A 16,928-nucleotide genomic window follows, 5' to 3' on the forward strand; every position below is an offset into this window, starting at 1 on the left:
TATTACAGATATGCAGTTAGGTGGTAGAAGTTCACTGACTAGTTCATCCATTGTGGGTGCTCTCTTATTATGTGAAGTGCTCCACTTCAGCAGATGGCGGTAGATACCTCCTGCTACTTGTTTAAAGGTCCACCGTTTCTCCATGAACACCAACCATAGATGTATAGAGAGAATCCAGTGGGCATTGTGCAACCTGCAACATGCTGTAGCCCATCGGCTAGTTACGTCAAGTTACCAAAGACCTACCGTAAATGTGATATTTATCCTTCCAAATAAAGCAACATTATCACCTTATGGAACAGAAATATGCCCCTCACATGGTGTTTGAGGTGAGGAAAAAGTATGTGCTTATTACATTACCATTGTAAACCTAATGAGTTGTACTTTAAATGTAATGAACACATTTATTTACGGTAATATAACTTTTATTTTGCAGACCTAAACCGGAAGTGGATCTCATCTTTATAAAACTAACAGCACTTTACTTGACACTGGTGAGCTCTTGGCTAACAACAATGAGAAGTGCTAGCTGCTAGCTATTATAAACGTGCCATCACATTTGACTAAGCTTCTATAAGGTAACTGCAGTAGCTAACATCATTTTGTGCAAAGATATTAGCGACATGGCAACTTAGTTTCGATAGCTAGTTGTGCAATATGTATAATAATATAAGCTAGGCTAGCCGGTTACGTGTACGTGGAAGTGAGGGAGTAATGTGGCTAAAGCTAATCAATAGTTAGCCAAACAATTGCCTTGGTCGTGTAACGTTAAACATTATATTAACGTGTTAAAATGATATAAAACGCAATAGCGTAATATGCTACCTAAAGAAATATTGTTCATGTAACGTTAATGCAGTAACAGCTACATTTTGGGTAATTTAGTAAACAAAGTGAATGCTAGCTATATGTTAACGTTAGCTAGAACTGTCGAATTGCATTCTGGGTAGTAATGGTGGGATTAGCATAAATTGTACTGCTAGTAATTACCCATTGCTGGCTGCCATTGACGATAGAACTGTCGACTATTTCCTCGATTAATCAATTAGTTCAAGTAAGATAATCCTTTATTTAGTTATATATATATATATAATTTCTTTTTTTTTTACAGTAAACCAGAAAATATTTACTTTTAAGAAGCTGGAATCATCACAATTTTTTACTTTTCTTCTTAAGTAATTACTCAAACCGTCTAATTGATTATCAAAATAGTTGCCTATTAATTTAATAGTTTATTTAATTGTTTACCAAGTTAGAAATCTAATAAAGATTGAACTGTGTCACTATGTATAGCACAGTCTCTGGGCTGTTTGTATTATGTTGTGTTGTTTTAATGTAGTAAAGTGTATATGGAGAGATGAGTCAAGAGGAGGACCCTTGTCTGCTGTCATTTGGGTTGATGATACATTTATTGGTGAAGAAACAAGTAGAAATGTAACTTAACCGAATCAAGATATTGTGTTTAAACCGTGATGAGTGAAACATTATCCCAAACAGCGACAGGCTCATGTAAATCTCTTCAGGGCCCACTTGTTTGGCCCTTTTTAATGATTATTGCTGAGCCCTTTACTCCAGATGATTGTTCCAGTAATGTCAAAGCAACAAACAATATTCATACCTTTTTAATCATTATCCCTCTTTGCTTTCTTTAGGTTGTTACTTGCCCACCGTCCCAGCTGTATGCAGAGACCACTGATTCTATCAGCACATAAGACTCTCTGTGTCGGCCTACAGCGTCAGCAACTTCAGAAAGCGTGCAGAGCCCCTTCTGTCGCTCCATGCGTTAAACCTCTATCTCCCTCCACCGTTCATGCGTTACATTTTTGCCGGCAAATCCATAATTTCTCCTTGGTATCCAGACTCCTCCAGAACAACCCTCCTCGGCTTTCCCTACGTCAGTGTTTCTCCGCCCTGCCAGACATGGCAGAACAGAAGTTCATCGTGGAATACGCCAAACGCGGTACTGCAGGATGTAAGAAATGCAAGGACAAGATCCCCAAAGAAGTGGTGCGCATAGGGAAGGTTGTGCCAAACCCCTTCAGCGAGTCTGGGGGGGAAATGAAAGAGTGGTATCACGTGAAGTGTATATTTGAGAAGCTGGAAAGAGCGAGAGCCACTACCAAGAAGATTGAGGACATCACAGATCTGGAGGGCTGGGAGGAGCTGGAGGACCAAGACAAGGAGATCATCAATAAACATGTTTCAGGTACAGTCACACACTCACAATCACCTTTTAATACTATTTAGAAGCCTGAACGTTGTAGCTCTGGTTGTCTTTTGTACATGGATCACTCTTTATTGTGGATTGTAGGCAGTTTTAATATCACTGGTCACTGCTGTGTAGCAGCACTGATCTCTGAGCACTTTAAAAGGAAGATTTCTTTTGTGATCGATACACCGTCATATATTTCGAAAGTCAGCATTCAAAGAAACTGACCAGAGGTTGCAGTGCAGTGCTGATACAGACTTATTTATCCTCAGAACCTCGATTTGCAATATTGCCCAACCAGTTAAAGAGCACCGGTCGATTGATTCACTCCTGCAAAGGAGATCATGTCATTTAATCAATAACTGATAGACAATAAAACAGAATCCAAAGGCATCGCAGTACAGATATCTCTCACTTTTCAGTGTTCTGAATTAGCTGGTTCAACTATAAATGAGTAACTCTGTTCCTCTCAACACCGTGCTAGGTGTGTCTCACATTAATGCTCCAACTGTCAGCTGACCTGTTAAACCAGAAACAAGTAATTAGATGGCGTAACATTCCAGGATCATCGATGGGAACATGTTGTCAGGACCATTGAGCTGTGTGATTCTACTCTACCACGTTCTTTAGTGATTTTAAAAGGTTAACAGTCAAACAACTCCACTGGCTTCACCATTGTCTCTACATCAGATGCCTGTGGGCATGTAAGCAAACACACCGACACACGTGCAGCGTTGCCTTGTTCCTGTTCTGACAGGAACAACAATATTTGGATGTCACTAATGCAACAGAAATGTATTTGTTTCACGTCGCGTGTTTTGCTTATTACTGTCCCAATCCCTAAGAATTGGTTACGTATTTCTCAAAATGACAACCTGTCGACCTTTACCGTCGAGTCCTGATCGGTAAGGTGTGGTCTCTCAGCTCAAATGGTTCCATGTTTGTTCTGAAGTATTCGTCTTGTCTCGCAGACCTGATGGCCAAAGTCAATGCCAGTCCAAAGAAGAAGGTGCAGGCCAAGATGAACACCTCTGGTCAGCTCATGGCTCCTCCTGCTGACCCATCTGTCAACACGCCGCGGAAGTTCTCAGGCTTCACTGGTAAGAAAGGACATCTCGGGTCATCTCAGTGGTCACTCACATTCACAACAGAGGAAACGATAAGAAGCTGCTCAAAGTTACAACACAAGCATCTGAAGCAAGGAACATTTCCCCATTCTGAGACAAAAAGGAACATCTTGGATCAGAAAGGTTCTGCCTGATGATTCACTCATGGATTAATGTGCCCTTTACATGCCACACCTTTTATCAAATAGTGTTTGCATCTGCATTAACCCTCTGAACCCCAAAACCCGCCCGCGGGATTGAAAAGCATGTTTTCTTCAAACAATCGCAAAAACTACACTGTTCATAGTAGCCAGAAGCTGTGAAAAACATAATTATTGTCAGATTATCATCTTTCCGACGGTCCTTGAACGCATCATGTGTGACGAACGCTTCCATCAGAAAAAGCAACTGAAACTAAGCTTAGAATTGTGATATTTCATTCAGCAGCTTTGTCAAATTGGTCTCATGACATGTTCTGTTTTACCTCATTTCTCCGTCAGCTGCGAAAGCTGGCAGCTCTGGCAGCTCCAGCAGCTCCAGCAGCCCGGGACCTCCCTCTTCCTCCTCCTCGGCCACAGCCAGCCAAGGCAGCCCCCTGTCCGCCCAGCTTTGTGACCCCCAGCACAAGGACTGCCTCTTCAGAGAGTTTCGCAAGCTCTGCGCCACGGTGGCCGAACACAACAGCTACAACGTCAAGACGCAGATTATTGAGAAGTTCCTCAGGAAGGGCTCAGGTGGAGGTTGGTATGATAATCACTTTCAGCACGACATCATGTGACAGAATCCCAAAACGTTTCCCCTAAATCTTCTTTCCTCCCGTCCCAGATAAGTTCCATGGAGACCTGTTCCTCACGGTGAAGCTGCTGCTGCCGGGCGTTGTGAAAAGCGTCTACAACCTCAACGACAAGCAGATTGTTAAACTCTTCAGCCGCATCTTCAGGTGCAACCAGGACGACATGGTGCGCGATCTGGAGCAGGTCTGTGATCCGTGTGTTCCCCACACATGTTCAAACATGTTTTAGAACTAAAGTCTTTCTCCCCAGCGATTATTCAAAGCTGCTTCGTTGATATTCTGTTTGAAAACATGTGTTTCAGGTGGATTTTATTCTGAGCTGAACTTAGTCTGTTGACATTGCATCTTGAAAGTCATTTTTTTTTTTTTTTTTGAAGGGCGATGTGTCTGAAACAGTGAGGCTGTTCTTTGACGAGAGTAAATCATTCCTCGCGGCTACCAAGAGCCTCCTGACCATCCAGGAAGTGGACGCCTCACTCACCCGCCTCGCTCTGCTGACCAAGGAGGACGAGCAGCAGACCGAGCTGGAGGAAATCTCCAAAAAGTAATGCAGCGTTTCATTTTCACTTTCACATGAACTGGGCTGGGTAGTAACACGGCACAGTTAAGGTAATTCAGTGAAATGATAGAAACCGTTTATGCTCAATGTCTGTTCGTTGCATTATTGTTGGGGAGCACAAACATAATGAACTGTGAAGAAGCAAAGACCAACGAGTGTAACTCAGAGATACGACCATAGACTGTAGGCGTAATCTGCAAAAAGCCACAAACCAACCTCCACAATAATGAGCAGAGATTGACTGTACATTTATATCTCATATTCATAGATTACTTTATTTCCTTCATACAAGTCCTGTAAATATAGGAGTTAAGTATTAAACAAAGGTTGAATATCATGAAAACTATTTTACTCAAATGTAGATTTTTAAGACCTGTTTCTAAAGTCCCTAGACACGTAAATAGTGTTTTTATTATCAGTGAACTTTTTGTGACGACACGTCTGAAAAGCTCTGATCGCACGCGTCAAGTTAAAAAAATTCAGAGTTGCGCGACCAAGCGGCGCGGAGCCTTCATGCACGACGCTCAGGCCTTGATTACGTCATTTTTCGGCACGCAAACATAAACCTGACGGTGGAGAATGCAGCTGCTCGGCGGAGTCCATCTTTGTTTAACCTCATGCTCGAGCTACGAGCACGCACAAAGACGTTCACGCTCAAGGCGCTGTTCGCTGCAGTATTCTCCAAAACACCAGAGGGCGTACCAACAATATTCTGTGAAGAAGCAAGAAGACAAACGTCATTAACCAACCTCCTCAATGTCTGGAATGATTTACTTTCAAACTTTTTTGCTCTGGTGCTCAAATACTCATCGGTACATGAAATGCGTGTCCAGCTGTTTTAGGAAACTGTAGATTTATGACGCATCATGTCTTCAGTGTGATTAGAAGGGTCTGTGTCTGAGGACCACTGATGCAGACTAACCTCATGGACTCACTAGTGATCCTCATAACACGAGTCATGCCTGGTCTTTTGTAGTCCTGCCTCTCCACATGACGTCTTTATTTTGGTGCTCAACCTGTCAGCAAGTGTTCAAATTGCGTTAAAAAAGGCAAACTACAAAATGTGTAAACGTCATGAATACAGATTGTGTTTTCTTTTCACAGTATTTGTAAATCTTTCCGTTATTTGTCTTCGCTTGTGTTGCTTCCACTTCTTTTTTTTTTTTTTTCTTTTTTTTTCTTTTATTTTTTTTTATCGTTGGCATTTGGTTATTTATTCTTTTTGGTAGTTTTCCCTCCTTCTTGTTTGTCTGCCTGAGGCATGTCACACACACACACACACACACACACACACACACACACACACACACGAGACATCTGTATTTGACATTCTACGCTCCACAGTAGCAGATGTCGGCGTGGGATTGTGTTTATTTGTCATAAATAACATCTTGCAGGCTGTAATATGTGGTGCTGTGCTGAATAAAAGGTCTTCTTGTGTCGTACAGCACTGACGGGGCCGTTTATTCTGAATTCTTAGTTTCTGGGAATTCCAGTAATGCCAAGCAATGTAATTATTTAATATTTCGTTTTATTTTCCAAAGCTTTCTGGTCATAAGCAGTTAGTTTTCTGCCTCATGAATTGCTGTAATACTTTGTCATTTGATCACCCCCCCCCCCCGGTGATAATCTGCCTTCTCTTCATAGATGCACCAGTAATGACCTGAAATGCATCATTCGGCTTATTAAACACGACTTGAAGATGAACTCTGGAGCAAAACACGTGTGAGTGTTTGTTTCGGCATAGAAGCAAATGTACACTTTGAAGAAAGATTGTAATTTTTTAGCACCAATCTCAAACTCCTGTTCGTTGTTGTTCGTCGTGCAGCTTGGACGCCGTGGATCCAAATGCTTACGATGCCTTCAAGGCCTCGCGTAATCTGGGTGACGTGGTTGAGCGGGTGTTGAGGAATCAGCAGGATGCGTCTAATGGCTCGGGACCCAGGAAACTCCTCACCGTGGAGGCCTCGCTCATGACCCCCGTTCAGCCCATGTTGGTGAGCTCCAACATGAAAATGCATAAATACTTTTCAACAGTTCTAACTGATTTATGTGATTCAATGCAAGGCCGACATTCTGAACCGCCAGGATTTAAGGATGTCGCATTAACAAACAGAGTGAAGCAATTAGGGTTAAATATGAAAGGGGAGGTTTTTATACACGTTTAAAGGTGGCGATAAAGTCACTGAAGCATTTTAAAATCAGTTCCAGAGAAAAAACATGAATCCTTTTCTTTCAACAACTACGATTTCTGTCCTACAAATGACACCTGACCTTTCTGACCACATGATGTACACACGCACATAGAAAATACATCAAATGAACACGAGGAGTCCTCGTTGCCTGTGGCTGTCACATGACAGTAATAAGCCTGTCCAATCAGTTCGTTTGGCCCAAATGCAGTGTTTGGACGGGCTATCTGCGGGGTACAGGCCAGTAGCAGCAGCGACCTGTCAATCACCGTGTAGCCCCGCCCTAAAGCATCCCCTGCTTTATGGTCTGTGTGACTCTAAATGGACCATAATGTACTAAATGAACATCATGCTGTATTGAAGAAGACTTGAAACTAGAGATTGAGACCATAAACTCATGTTTACAATGTTTACTGAGGTAATAAATCAAGAGAGAAGTAGAGTCATTTTCTCATAGACTTCTGTACAACCAGAGGAGTCGCCCCCTGATGGTCATTAGAGAGAATGCAGCTTTAACACATGAAGCTTTGACTTCACTCATCAGAACCGGAGGCTGCCGCCTGGTTCCTCCGCACATCGGTTCACTAAGAGAGGAGGGACCGGCCTACCAGAGGATTGAATGAGGTGTTTAGATTTCTTCCCATTAGAGGAAAACTCCAGAAGATGAAGAGAATCTGTTGAAACCGTTTCCAGCTGCTGGCTCGTCACTAGATAACCAAACCAGGCAGCAGCTGGACCTTCTGATAACTCTGCTCTGAACACTTCTATTAATCCAGCATGATTCAAATGTGCCTCCAAAAGAAAATCTACAGACCATTAAATTTCACATTACACAGCAGACTTTTGATTACACAATATAAAAGTAAATTGAAATTCACTGCAGCTGTATAACGGTTTAGTTTACAAATGAATAACTGAAGCCAGTCCCGACTTCATGTCATTTAGGGTGACGAGCTCACCGTCAGAGCAGCAGGTGGAAGTGCAGTCACATTACCGGCATCGACATATTGATGCTGTAACTGTACCATCATCAGTATGTGAAAGTTGAATTTAAGAACTAGGGAAACTTTGAATGAAACGTTCTTACAGATGAGAGTTTGGTTCCTTGCTGAGAGCGTGTTGTTGTTGTTTTCCTGTGTGATTTCAGGCGGAGGCTTGTAAATCCGTCGAGTACGCCATGAAGAAATGTCCCAACGGGATGTACTCCGAGATCAAGTACGATGGAGAACGTGTGCAAGTCCATAAAAACGGCGACATCTTCAGCTACTTCAGCCGCAGCCTCAAGCCCGTGTTGCCACACAAAGTCAGTCTGATCTCTCACACACACACACACACACACACACACACACACCAATTACTATGGCAATGCATGTCAGAGTAGAACCTCCTCAGGTTTGCTGGATCAGCAACTTCCAAGGTATTTTCCCAGCGTGAAATTCAGACATTTCTCATACACTCACAGCAACCTTGAACCCCAGTAAACCTCAGGAAGGGACACCAGGTAAAGAAGCCTCTGTAAAGACCGCCATTATCATCAGATTTTCATCTTTCCGACAGTCCTTGAACACATCATGTGTGACGAACGCTTCCGTCAGAAGAATCTGCCAAAATGAAGCTTAAAATTGTGATTTTATTCTACATGTCTCATTTAAAATCTCACCCCAAATAAACAGTTTGCTTTAACCAGATGCTGTAAAAAACATTAAATTCTGAGCTCCTCGTCGGCTTAAAGCACGTTATTATTGAGTTTGTTTCACCGGGCCTGGTAATAACCTGGGATGCTGCCAGTCTCTCAGGTCCGGCCTTACTAGCTGTTTGAAACGCGTCTTGTTTCCGCTCCGTACCTAAACCCCGCGTCTGTGTTTCAGGTGGCCCATTTCAAGGAATACATCCCCCAGGCTTTCCCCGGAGGCCACAGTATGATATTGGATGCTGAAGTTCTTCTAATTGACACAAAGACCAGTAAACCCCTTCCCTTTGGGACTTTGGGTGTCCACAAGGTGAGAACACACAGATAATGTGCACCTGGTTGTTGTTTTTGTTGCAAGATGTCACTGTTGTCACACCTCACACGTTCCTCTCTCCTCAGAAAGCCGCCTTTCAAGATGCCAAAGTTTGCCTTTTTGTTTTCGACTGTATCTACTTCAACGGCGTGAGTCTCATGGAGAGGTAATGTGTTTTCATGATAATATTTATAGAGCACTTTTCAAAATCCATGTTACAAAAGGAAAGAGACGATTCATAAATCATCAGGTTTTAAAGAAAACTGATCAAAAAAAATGTGGTGAATGAATATAAGACAGAGTAGAAAAAGCTAAGAATAGCAAAAGAAAACAATTTAAAAATGAAATTTAAATCAGGAAAGGCTCTCTGATAAAACTACATTTTAAGAAGAGACTTAAAGGTGTTGAATTCTAAAGTGAGTGCATATAGATTGAGGGATTGTCTCCACACGGCTCTCAACATGGCGACGGCTCAGCCAGCGGCGCCAACCTGAGGGGGGGCCTTGAGGGGGGGGTGCTATGATTCTACGAGTCTGTGACGACGCCGTGGGTCAAACCGGGGGGCCGTCAGCTAACACTCGCATTCACTCGCTGCTTACAAAGCAAGTAGTAGTTTGTAGTTGTTTGCTGCTCTATAAATGCTCTGAATATGTAATTCAGATCCTTTTAAAGGACAGCACTGACTCAGCCGACCTGACTTCCTCGGGCAGTGTGCAGCTGGGCCTCTGCTTGAAGATCTCAAAGAACGTTCCAGCGCGTACGGTACTAAGTCAGACATATAGAGAGGTCATGAAGATAATCAGTATAATCTATTCTAAAACATACCGGGCTCCAGTGTGAAGAGGCTGAGACGGGAGTGATTGGTCAGGGAGGTCTGTACAGTCTGGAGTCGGTCAATAGAGGTCTGGTTCAGGGAAGTAAAACGGCTGTTTTAGTAATCCAGGCGTGTGAAATGGTTTCTGTCCAAAGTTAAGATGGATCATAGTTTTATGTAGAGATTCTATTTAAGTTTGTTTTTCTCTGGTTTTGGTAGTTTTACTTCAGATTTTCTTCACTGTCAGTATTAATCCCAGTATGTGAGGGAGGATCAATTATTGAAGGATCAATTAAAGAACGAGGATGAATCTTTGGTATTTAAAGTACTTTTGTATCATGTAGTTGTGTAGATATATGTAACATTAATACCTGGTGACATTGTTAATGGAACATCTCTCCTGTCTTGTTCTGCAGGCCTCTGTCTGAGCGCAGGAAGTTCCTGCATGACAACATGGTTGAGGTGACCAACAGGATCCTGTTCTCAGAGATGAAACACGTCACTGTAGGTTCAACTCAGAATCTGGCTTTCTGTCGTATGAATACATCTGTCATGGCTCATTGTGTGTGTGTGTGTGTGTGTGTGTGTGTGCGTGTGTGTGTGTGTGTGTGTGTGTGTGTGTGTGCGCGTGTGTGCGCGTGCGTGCGTGCGTGTGTCAGAGGGCCGGAGATCTGGCTGAAATGATAACTCGAGTCATCAGAGAGGGACTTGAAGGCCTGGTGCTAAAAGACTTAAAGGTGAGTTGCTTTATTAAATCTCCAAATGTAAAGAAACTGGTGGGAATATGTGTGTAATGTGCATAACATGCATACGTTATACTGATACTACACTATAGTTATACAGTCATTGTACCGATGATTATCTGTTTGTCTCAGGGCACTTATGAACCGGGGAAGCGCCACTGGCTGAAGGTGAAGAAGGACTATCTGAACGAAGGCGCCATGGCCGACACGGCCGACCTGGTGGTGCTGGGGGCCTTCTATGGAAAAGGCTCGAACGGTCTGTAAAGCCCTGATCATCCACTTCTGTATGCACTGACCTCTCTCTCTTAATGCTCAGCCACTTCCTGTCAGATGAGGAGTGTGACTCTGGAGACCGCCAAGTTAGCAGTTTTAGAAGTCCTATTGAAAAGACAAGCGTAGCTACGGCCCGTCATCCGATCATGCCGAGATCAGATCTCGCATCCTGTGTTTGAGCCCCGGTTAGCCCGTACAGTCCAACGGCAGAGGGAAGGGAGACGACACAAGCTGTCAGACTTTCCTCAAACCTGCGGTCAGAATGAACTTATATTGTACTTTTACAGTCAAATGAGAGATGAGGAAAACAATTCACACTTTAACTTCTTTTCTTTTTTATTGAAACAAAAACGGCTTCAAGGATTTATATGAAATGAAATGCGTTTATCCACCTTTTTACGTCCGCTTCTTTGACCATGAAATACATCTGATCAAGATTCAAGGATCATTTGTAATTCTGCAACAGTTTTATCAGTACGGACACTTAATATGCGTCTCGGTTGTTATATGAAACGATTTGGTGTGAAAGCACTTGAAACTGTGTACCCTCGTAGATCAGTGGGTTCAAATATAATCTGCTGTATGAACTCTACTCGGTGAAATTAACAGTACAACTCTTTAACACTATGAATACAAACACGCAGAGTATAGAATCCAGAGCGGGAGCATTTCTAAATCCACAGAGGACCCGTGGTGCATGAGGAGAGGAGGCCTGGTAATGAGCACGTAGCACAATGGAAGCATTACAAATGCAGAGACAATGGTACAAATCTCAAAAGCACGGCTCATGCAGTGGGAAGAGCAGAAACAACAAATCAGATGAAAACCCCGTTAACATACTGTGGGACAGAAGTGGAAAGTACAAAACAACAGTTTCCAAGTGGATTTGAAGAGGCTAATTCTGTGGAGTTATACCATGTAGGAGTATATAATGTATCCACTGGCAGCGCTTCCTAATGCCGTGTGTGTTCTTCTACCCACCAGGGGGCATCATGTCCAGTTTTCTGATGGGCTGTTACGACCCACACTCCAGGAAGTGGTGCACAGTCACCAAGTGCTCGGGAGGCTACGACGACGCCACCTTGGCCCGGCTCCAGAAAGAGCTGGATGTGATCAAAATCAGCAAGGTCAGAGAGTTTCCACTGACAGGCCTGTCTGGAGTATTGAGATGATCTAATAGAACCAAAGATTAATCGTGTGTGTGTGTGTGTGTCTTTGTGTAGGACCCAAGCAAAATCCCAGGCTGGCTGAAAATCATCAAGAACTATTATCCAGATTTCATTATTCGAGATCCTCAGGTGAGATTTGGCGATCCAGCACATTTGTATTTCCCAGATGGTCTGTTGGTACGCAACCGAATGCATATCTGGGTACTGCAGACCTTTTTAAATGAAGCAATGAGGGGAAAGCATCTCTTGCATATATCTTCTGCAGAAATGTCTCGAGATAACGATCACCTCACGCCGCAGAGCCGGGAGGTGTTTTCAACCTGAAAGCAGTTTTGCATGAAAACACATAACTTGAGAGATTGAAAACATTTGATTGAAATGACCCTTTCTGGCTTTCAAGTCTGAAAATAGAACTATAGTATCGTAGTAATGAAATCCACAAACTGCATGACTTCCTCCCCCCATATCTGAACAGAAGTTAGAATTGCTTTTTACTTCTATGGAAACGCGTTCATAGAACTCGTCCTTTATTTTTCCTCTGCTGCAGCAAGCACCTGTCTGGGAGATCACAGGCGCAGAGTTCTCCAAATCAGAAATGCACACCGCTGACGGCATCTCCATCCGCTTTCCCCGAATGACGCGCATCCGTGATGACAAGGACTGGAAGACTGCCACAAACCTGGACCAGCTTAAAGTAGGATATCACCCTTTCTATTCAAATACACAGGCCGTGGTCTGATGCATGGGGGTTTAATAATGTAGAGTTATTCCAGAGAAAAATCAAACCATAGACACTTTATTTTGATGGGATACTGCTCATTCAAGGACATGATTTAAACGTAGTTAACTGAAGGCCCCATGGGAGATGGTTAACCATTAACCAACAGGTTTCAATGAGATGTTACTGAATACCTAAAGTATATGTTCTGGGAATGCTTGTTGGTTACTTTAAACAAACATTGGCAAATTAACTGAGGCAGTAAAACACAAGTATTTAAATGCAACACAGTACTTCAATCTGTTGTGACACAAAATACAACGTCTCTTGGCTGAAGCTCACGTGGTCTTTCCGTCACTGTGCTTAGGACCTCTTCCGCATATCGAAGGAGAACTGTGACTTTAAAGTGACAGCCGGACCGTCTACATCCAACGATGACAAGGGCTCCTCAGGAGGGGACAGTGGAGGAAGCTCCCCGTCACCCTCGTCCCGTGGACCTCCACCCAAGAAGACCAGTAAGTACACAAACGAGCGGCATCATGGGGAGGCCGTGAACTGTGCTGCACCAGTTTCTGTGTTTTAATATTCATCATTGTTTTTTACAGTACAAAGTAATGCTTATGCAAAGGTTTACTTTTAAAGGTTCAACACAATTGTCATGAGGCATGATGTTTGCTATTCATCTTACCTGTACAATGTCAGAGAATAGTATATACAGTACAGCAGAAGTCATAGTATAGTATGTCGAAAAAACAATGTTTTCGACATTCTATACGATGACTTTTTTCGAAATACTTTACCATAAGCCTGTCGAAAATAGTCACGCAGATAGAGATGGTCGGTGGACTGGACATTGGACAGCCAAAATGATTGACCCGAGTGTGATTTCAGTTTTGCAACTGCCTCTTTATTTCGTCAATCATCAACATTCACAGACAGCAGCACACCCAAAACAAAGGTGGTAAAATCCCAGCCGAGGACTCCTGGGTCAGAAGCACCCAGTGCGAAAAAGGTATTTACTGCACACACACACACGCGACGGATGCATCATTACAGCAATCTAGAGCTGCATGGTCTGAATTGTCATTGTTCTGTTTCCTGTCAGGTGAAGAAGAGTGAAAGTGTCCACAGTAATGGACAAAGCAAAATGAAGCCAACCGCTACACTGCTGGAGCCAAGTAATGACAAGGTACGTCACCAACAGGTCGCAGGTCATCGAGTTCCAACATATTCACACTTCCATTGCCTTCGTAGGGTTTAATGGCTCATGTCTAAACTCGGTTAATAAAAATAAAGTTGTACTACACGTTGCTTGAGTTTCAGTTGAATAGTATTCTAAATGAAATGCAGATGTTGAACATGTGTACTGCTGACTGTGTTTCCTGCAGACGCTGCTGGACATCTTCAGTGGGGTGAAGCTGTTCCTGCCCGTCTCAGTGCAGGACTTTCACAAGCTCAAGCGGTACTTCGTGGCGTATGATGGCGACGTCGTACCGGATTATGACATTTCCTCCGCCACACACACGCTGGCTGGACCTGCAGAAGACAGCCAGGCCCAGAGAGTGTCACCCGGATGGATCTGGGAATGTATCCGCAAGAGGCGGATTGTACCTCCCTGTTAACGTTGCAAACAAACACAACACGTATTATGCACTGTCAACATGTCTCTTAACTACTGCACATCTGTGCAATCAATGTTATATTTATGCTTTGGACCCAAAGGTCAGATCACACTATTATGAAACTGATTTGGAAAACTGCTGTCCTTGAGTTCAATCACACACTGCTCTCAGGTCATTCTATGTATTCTGTCCCAGTCCTTTATGGTTTGTTCACAAACTAGCAGAGAACACATACAGTATGGTAATGTACTGTAGATGTAGAGTTTTTTGTTAAGCAGCTGCAAGAGGCCTGTAAATCATGAAATGTATTATTTTTACAGTATTAAACAGCAGTTCACATTTTGAGAACACAATTTGTTACCATGAGGAATAAACAAAATGTTGAAGATAATACAAGGTCTCTGTAACAATTTCTGATGCTATTTATTCCATAGTATAGTAGTGATGTTGAACCCAGGAAGATGTTTGAAGAGCGTATCGAGGCGTATGTGGTGGCCGTACAACGGGACTGATTCAGGGTGTGCAATTGGAAATGTAAGGGGCAGCGAAACGCAATGGACCCCCCCCCTCACATTTTGTGGACTTAGGACTTTGTTTGCAATCTATTCGAGCATCACAAACATTCATTTATTCAATTCAAAGCCATGGTGTCATAATCACCTGTTTTACATTTATTATCCACTTGATGGCACAATGGAGCACCTGAAGCTTCAGCCCACGAGTGAACCAATTGGATGGAATGCTTCACCTCGCCATCACTAATATACAGCATGTCAAAGAGTCATAAATATAGCATGTTGAAAAAAGTCATAGTATACAGTGGGTATGGAAAGTATTCAGACCCCTTTAAATTTTTCACTGTTTCATTGCAGCCATTTGCTAAAATCAAAAAAGTTCATTTTATTTCTCATTAATGTACACTCAGCACCCCATCTTGACAGAAAAGAACAGAAATGTAGAAATTTTTGCAAATTTATTAAAAAAGAGAAACTGAAATATCACATGGTCATAAGTATTCAGACCCTTTGCTGTGACACTCATTTAACTCACATGCTGTCCATTTCTTCTGATCCTCCTTGAGATGGTTCTACTCCTTCATTGGAGTCCAGCTGTGTTTAATTAAACTGATTGGACTTGATTAGGAAAGGCACACACCTGTCTATATAAGACCTTACAGCTCACAGTGCATGTCAGAGCAAATGAGAATCATGAGGTCGAAGGAACTGCCCAAGGAGCTCAGAGACAGAATTGTGGCAAGGCACAGATCTGGCCAAGGTTACAAAAGAATTTCTGCAACACTCAAGGTTCCTAAGAGCACAGTGGCCTCCATAATCCTTAAATGGAAGAAGTTTGGGACGACCAGAACTCGTCCTAGACCTGGCCGTCCAGCCAAACTGAGCAATCGTGGAAGAAGAGCCTTGGTGAGAGAGGTAAAGAAGAACCCAAAGATCACTGTGGCTGAGCTCCAGAGATGCAGATGGGAGAAAGTTCCACAAAGTCAACTATCACTGCAGCCCTCCACCAGTCGGGGCTTTATGGCAGAGTGGCCCGACGGAAGCCTCTCCTCAGTGCAAGACATATGAAAGCCCGCATAGAGTTTGCCAAAAAACACATGAAGGACTCCCAGACTATGAGAAATAAGATTCTCTGGTCTGATGAGACCAAGATTGAACTTTTTGGCGTTAATGCTAAGCGGTATGTGTGGAGAAAACCAGGCACTGCTCATCACCTGCCCAATACAATCCCAACAGTGAAACATGGTGGTGACAGCATCATGCTATGGGGGTGTTTTTCAGCTGCAGGGACAGGACGACTGGTTGCAATTGAAGGAAAGATGAATGCGGCCAAGTACAGAGATATCCTGGAAGAAAACCTCTTCCAGAGTGCTCTGGACCTCAGACTGGGCCGAAGGTTCACCTTCCAACAAGACAATGACCCTAAGCACACAGCTAAAATAACAAAGGAGTGGCTTCGGAACAACTCTGTGACCATTCTTGACTGGCCCAGCCAGAGCCCTGACCTAAACCCAATTGAGCATCTCTGGAGAGACCTGAAAATGGCTGTCCACCAACGTTCACTATCCAACCTGACGGAACTGGAGAGGATCTGCAAGGAAGAATGGCAGAGGATCCCCAAATCCAGGTGTGAAAAACTTGTTGCATCATTCCCAAGAAGACTCATGGCTGTACTAGCTCAAAAGGGTGCTTCTACTCAATACTGAGCAAAGGGTCTGAATACTTATGACCATGTGATATTTCAGTTTTTCTTTTTTAATAAATTTGCAAAAATTTCTACATTTCTGTTTTTTTCTGTCAAGATGGGGTGCTGAGTGTACATTAATGAGAAATAAAATGAACTTTTTTGATTTTAGCAAATGGCTGCAATGAAACAAAGAGTGAAAAATTGAAAGGGGTCTGAATACTTTCTGTACCCACTGTAGCATGTTGAAAAAAAAGTCATAAAAAAGTGATAGTATAAGCATGTCGAAAAAGTGATAGTATAGCATGTCGAAAAAAGTCTTAGTATAGCATGTTGAAAAAAGTCATAGTAAAGCATATCGAAAAAAGTCTAAGTAAAGCATATCGAAAGAAGTCTAAGTAAAGCATATCGAAAGAAGTCATAAAAAAGTCATAGTATAGCATGTTGAAAAAAGTCATAAAAAAGTCATAGTATAGCATGTTGAAAAAAGTCATAAAAAAGTCTTAGTATAGCATGTTGAAAAAAGTC

At 42.8% G+C, this 16,928-nt stretch overlaps 2 protein-coding genes across 4 annotated transcripts in view; one reads left to right on the top strand and one right to left on the bottom strand.

Annotated features, from left to right (window-relative positions):
- The first annotated feature begins 184 nt into the window (after positions 1 to 184).
- lig3 (ligase III, DNA, ATP-dependent) lies at positions 185 to 14,757 on the top strand. 3 transcript variants are annotated; one of them, XM_031874084.1, is made up of 21 exons: positions 185 to 329; positions 437 to 494; positions 1,653 to 2,206; positions 3,181 to 3,309; positions 3,816 to 4,055; positions 4,141 to 4,292; positions 4,486 to 4,652; positions 6,315 to 6,392; positions 6,496 to 6,664; positions 8,007 to 8,162; positions 8,728 to 8,859; positions 8,949 to 9,028; positions 10,093 to 10,180; positions 10,336 to 10,413; positions 10,552 to 10,675; positions 11,677 to 11,819; positions 11,916 to 11,990; positions 12,409 to 12,555; positions 12,947 to 13,094; positions 13,515 to 13,768; positions 13,968 to 14,757. In XM_031874084.1, the coding sequence occupies exons 3-21, from the start codon at positions 1,681 to 1,683 to the stop codon at positions 14,199 to 14,201; spliced, it is 3,120 nt and encodes a 1,039-aa protein (XP_031729944.1). In that variant the 5' UTR covers positions 185 to 329; positions 437 to 494; positions 1,653 to 1,680; the 3' UTR covers positions 14,202 to 14,757. The 3 variants fall into 3 exon arrangements, with proteins under 3 accessions (XP_031729944.1, XP_031729945.1, XP_031729943.1); XM_031874085.1 differs by lacking the exon at positions 185 to 329 and having other exon boundaries at positions 445 to 578; positions 13,515 to 13,591; positions 13,685 to 13,768; XM_031874083.1 differs by lacking the exon at positions 185 to 329 and having other exon boundaries at positions 445 to 578.
- The window catches only part of rad51d (RAD51 paralog D), a 22,754-nt gene continuing 18,153 nt past the window's right edge, over positions 12,328 to 16,928 (bottom strand). Inside the window, exon 11 of the mRNA XM_031874087.1 lies at positions 12,328 to 14,194. The gene's annotated coding sequence lies outside the window, so the exon portion shown is untranslated. The remainder of the gene's footprint in view (positions 14,195 to 16,928) is intronic.

This window comes from Anarrhichthys ocellatus, unplaced genomic scaffold (assembly GCF_004355925.1).
Source record: "Anarrhichthys ocellatus isolate YVR2014 unplaced genomic scaffold, GSC_Weel_1.0 scaffold78, whole genome shotgun sequence".
Taxonomy (NCBI): Eukaryota; Metazoa; Chordata; class Actinopteri; order Perciformes; family Anarhichadidae; genus Anarrhichthys; species Anarrhichthys ocellatus.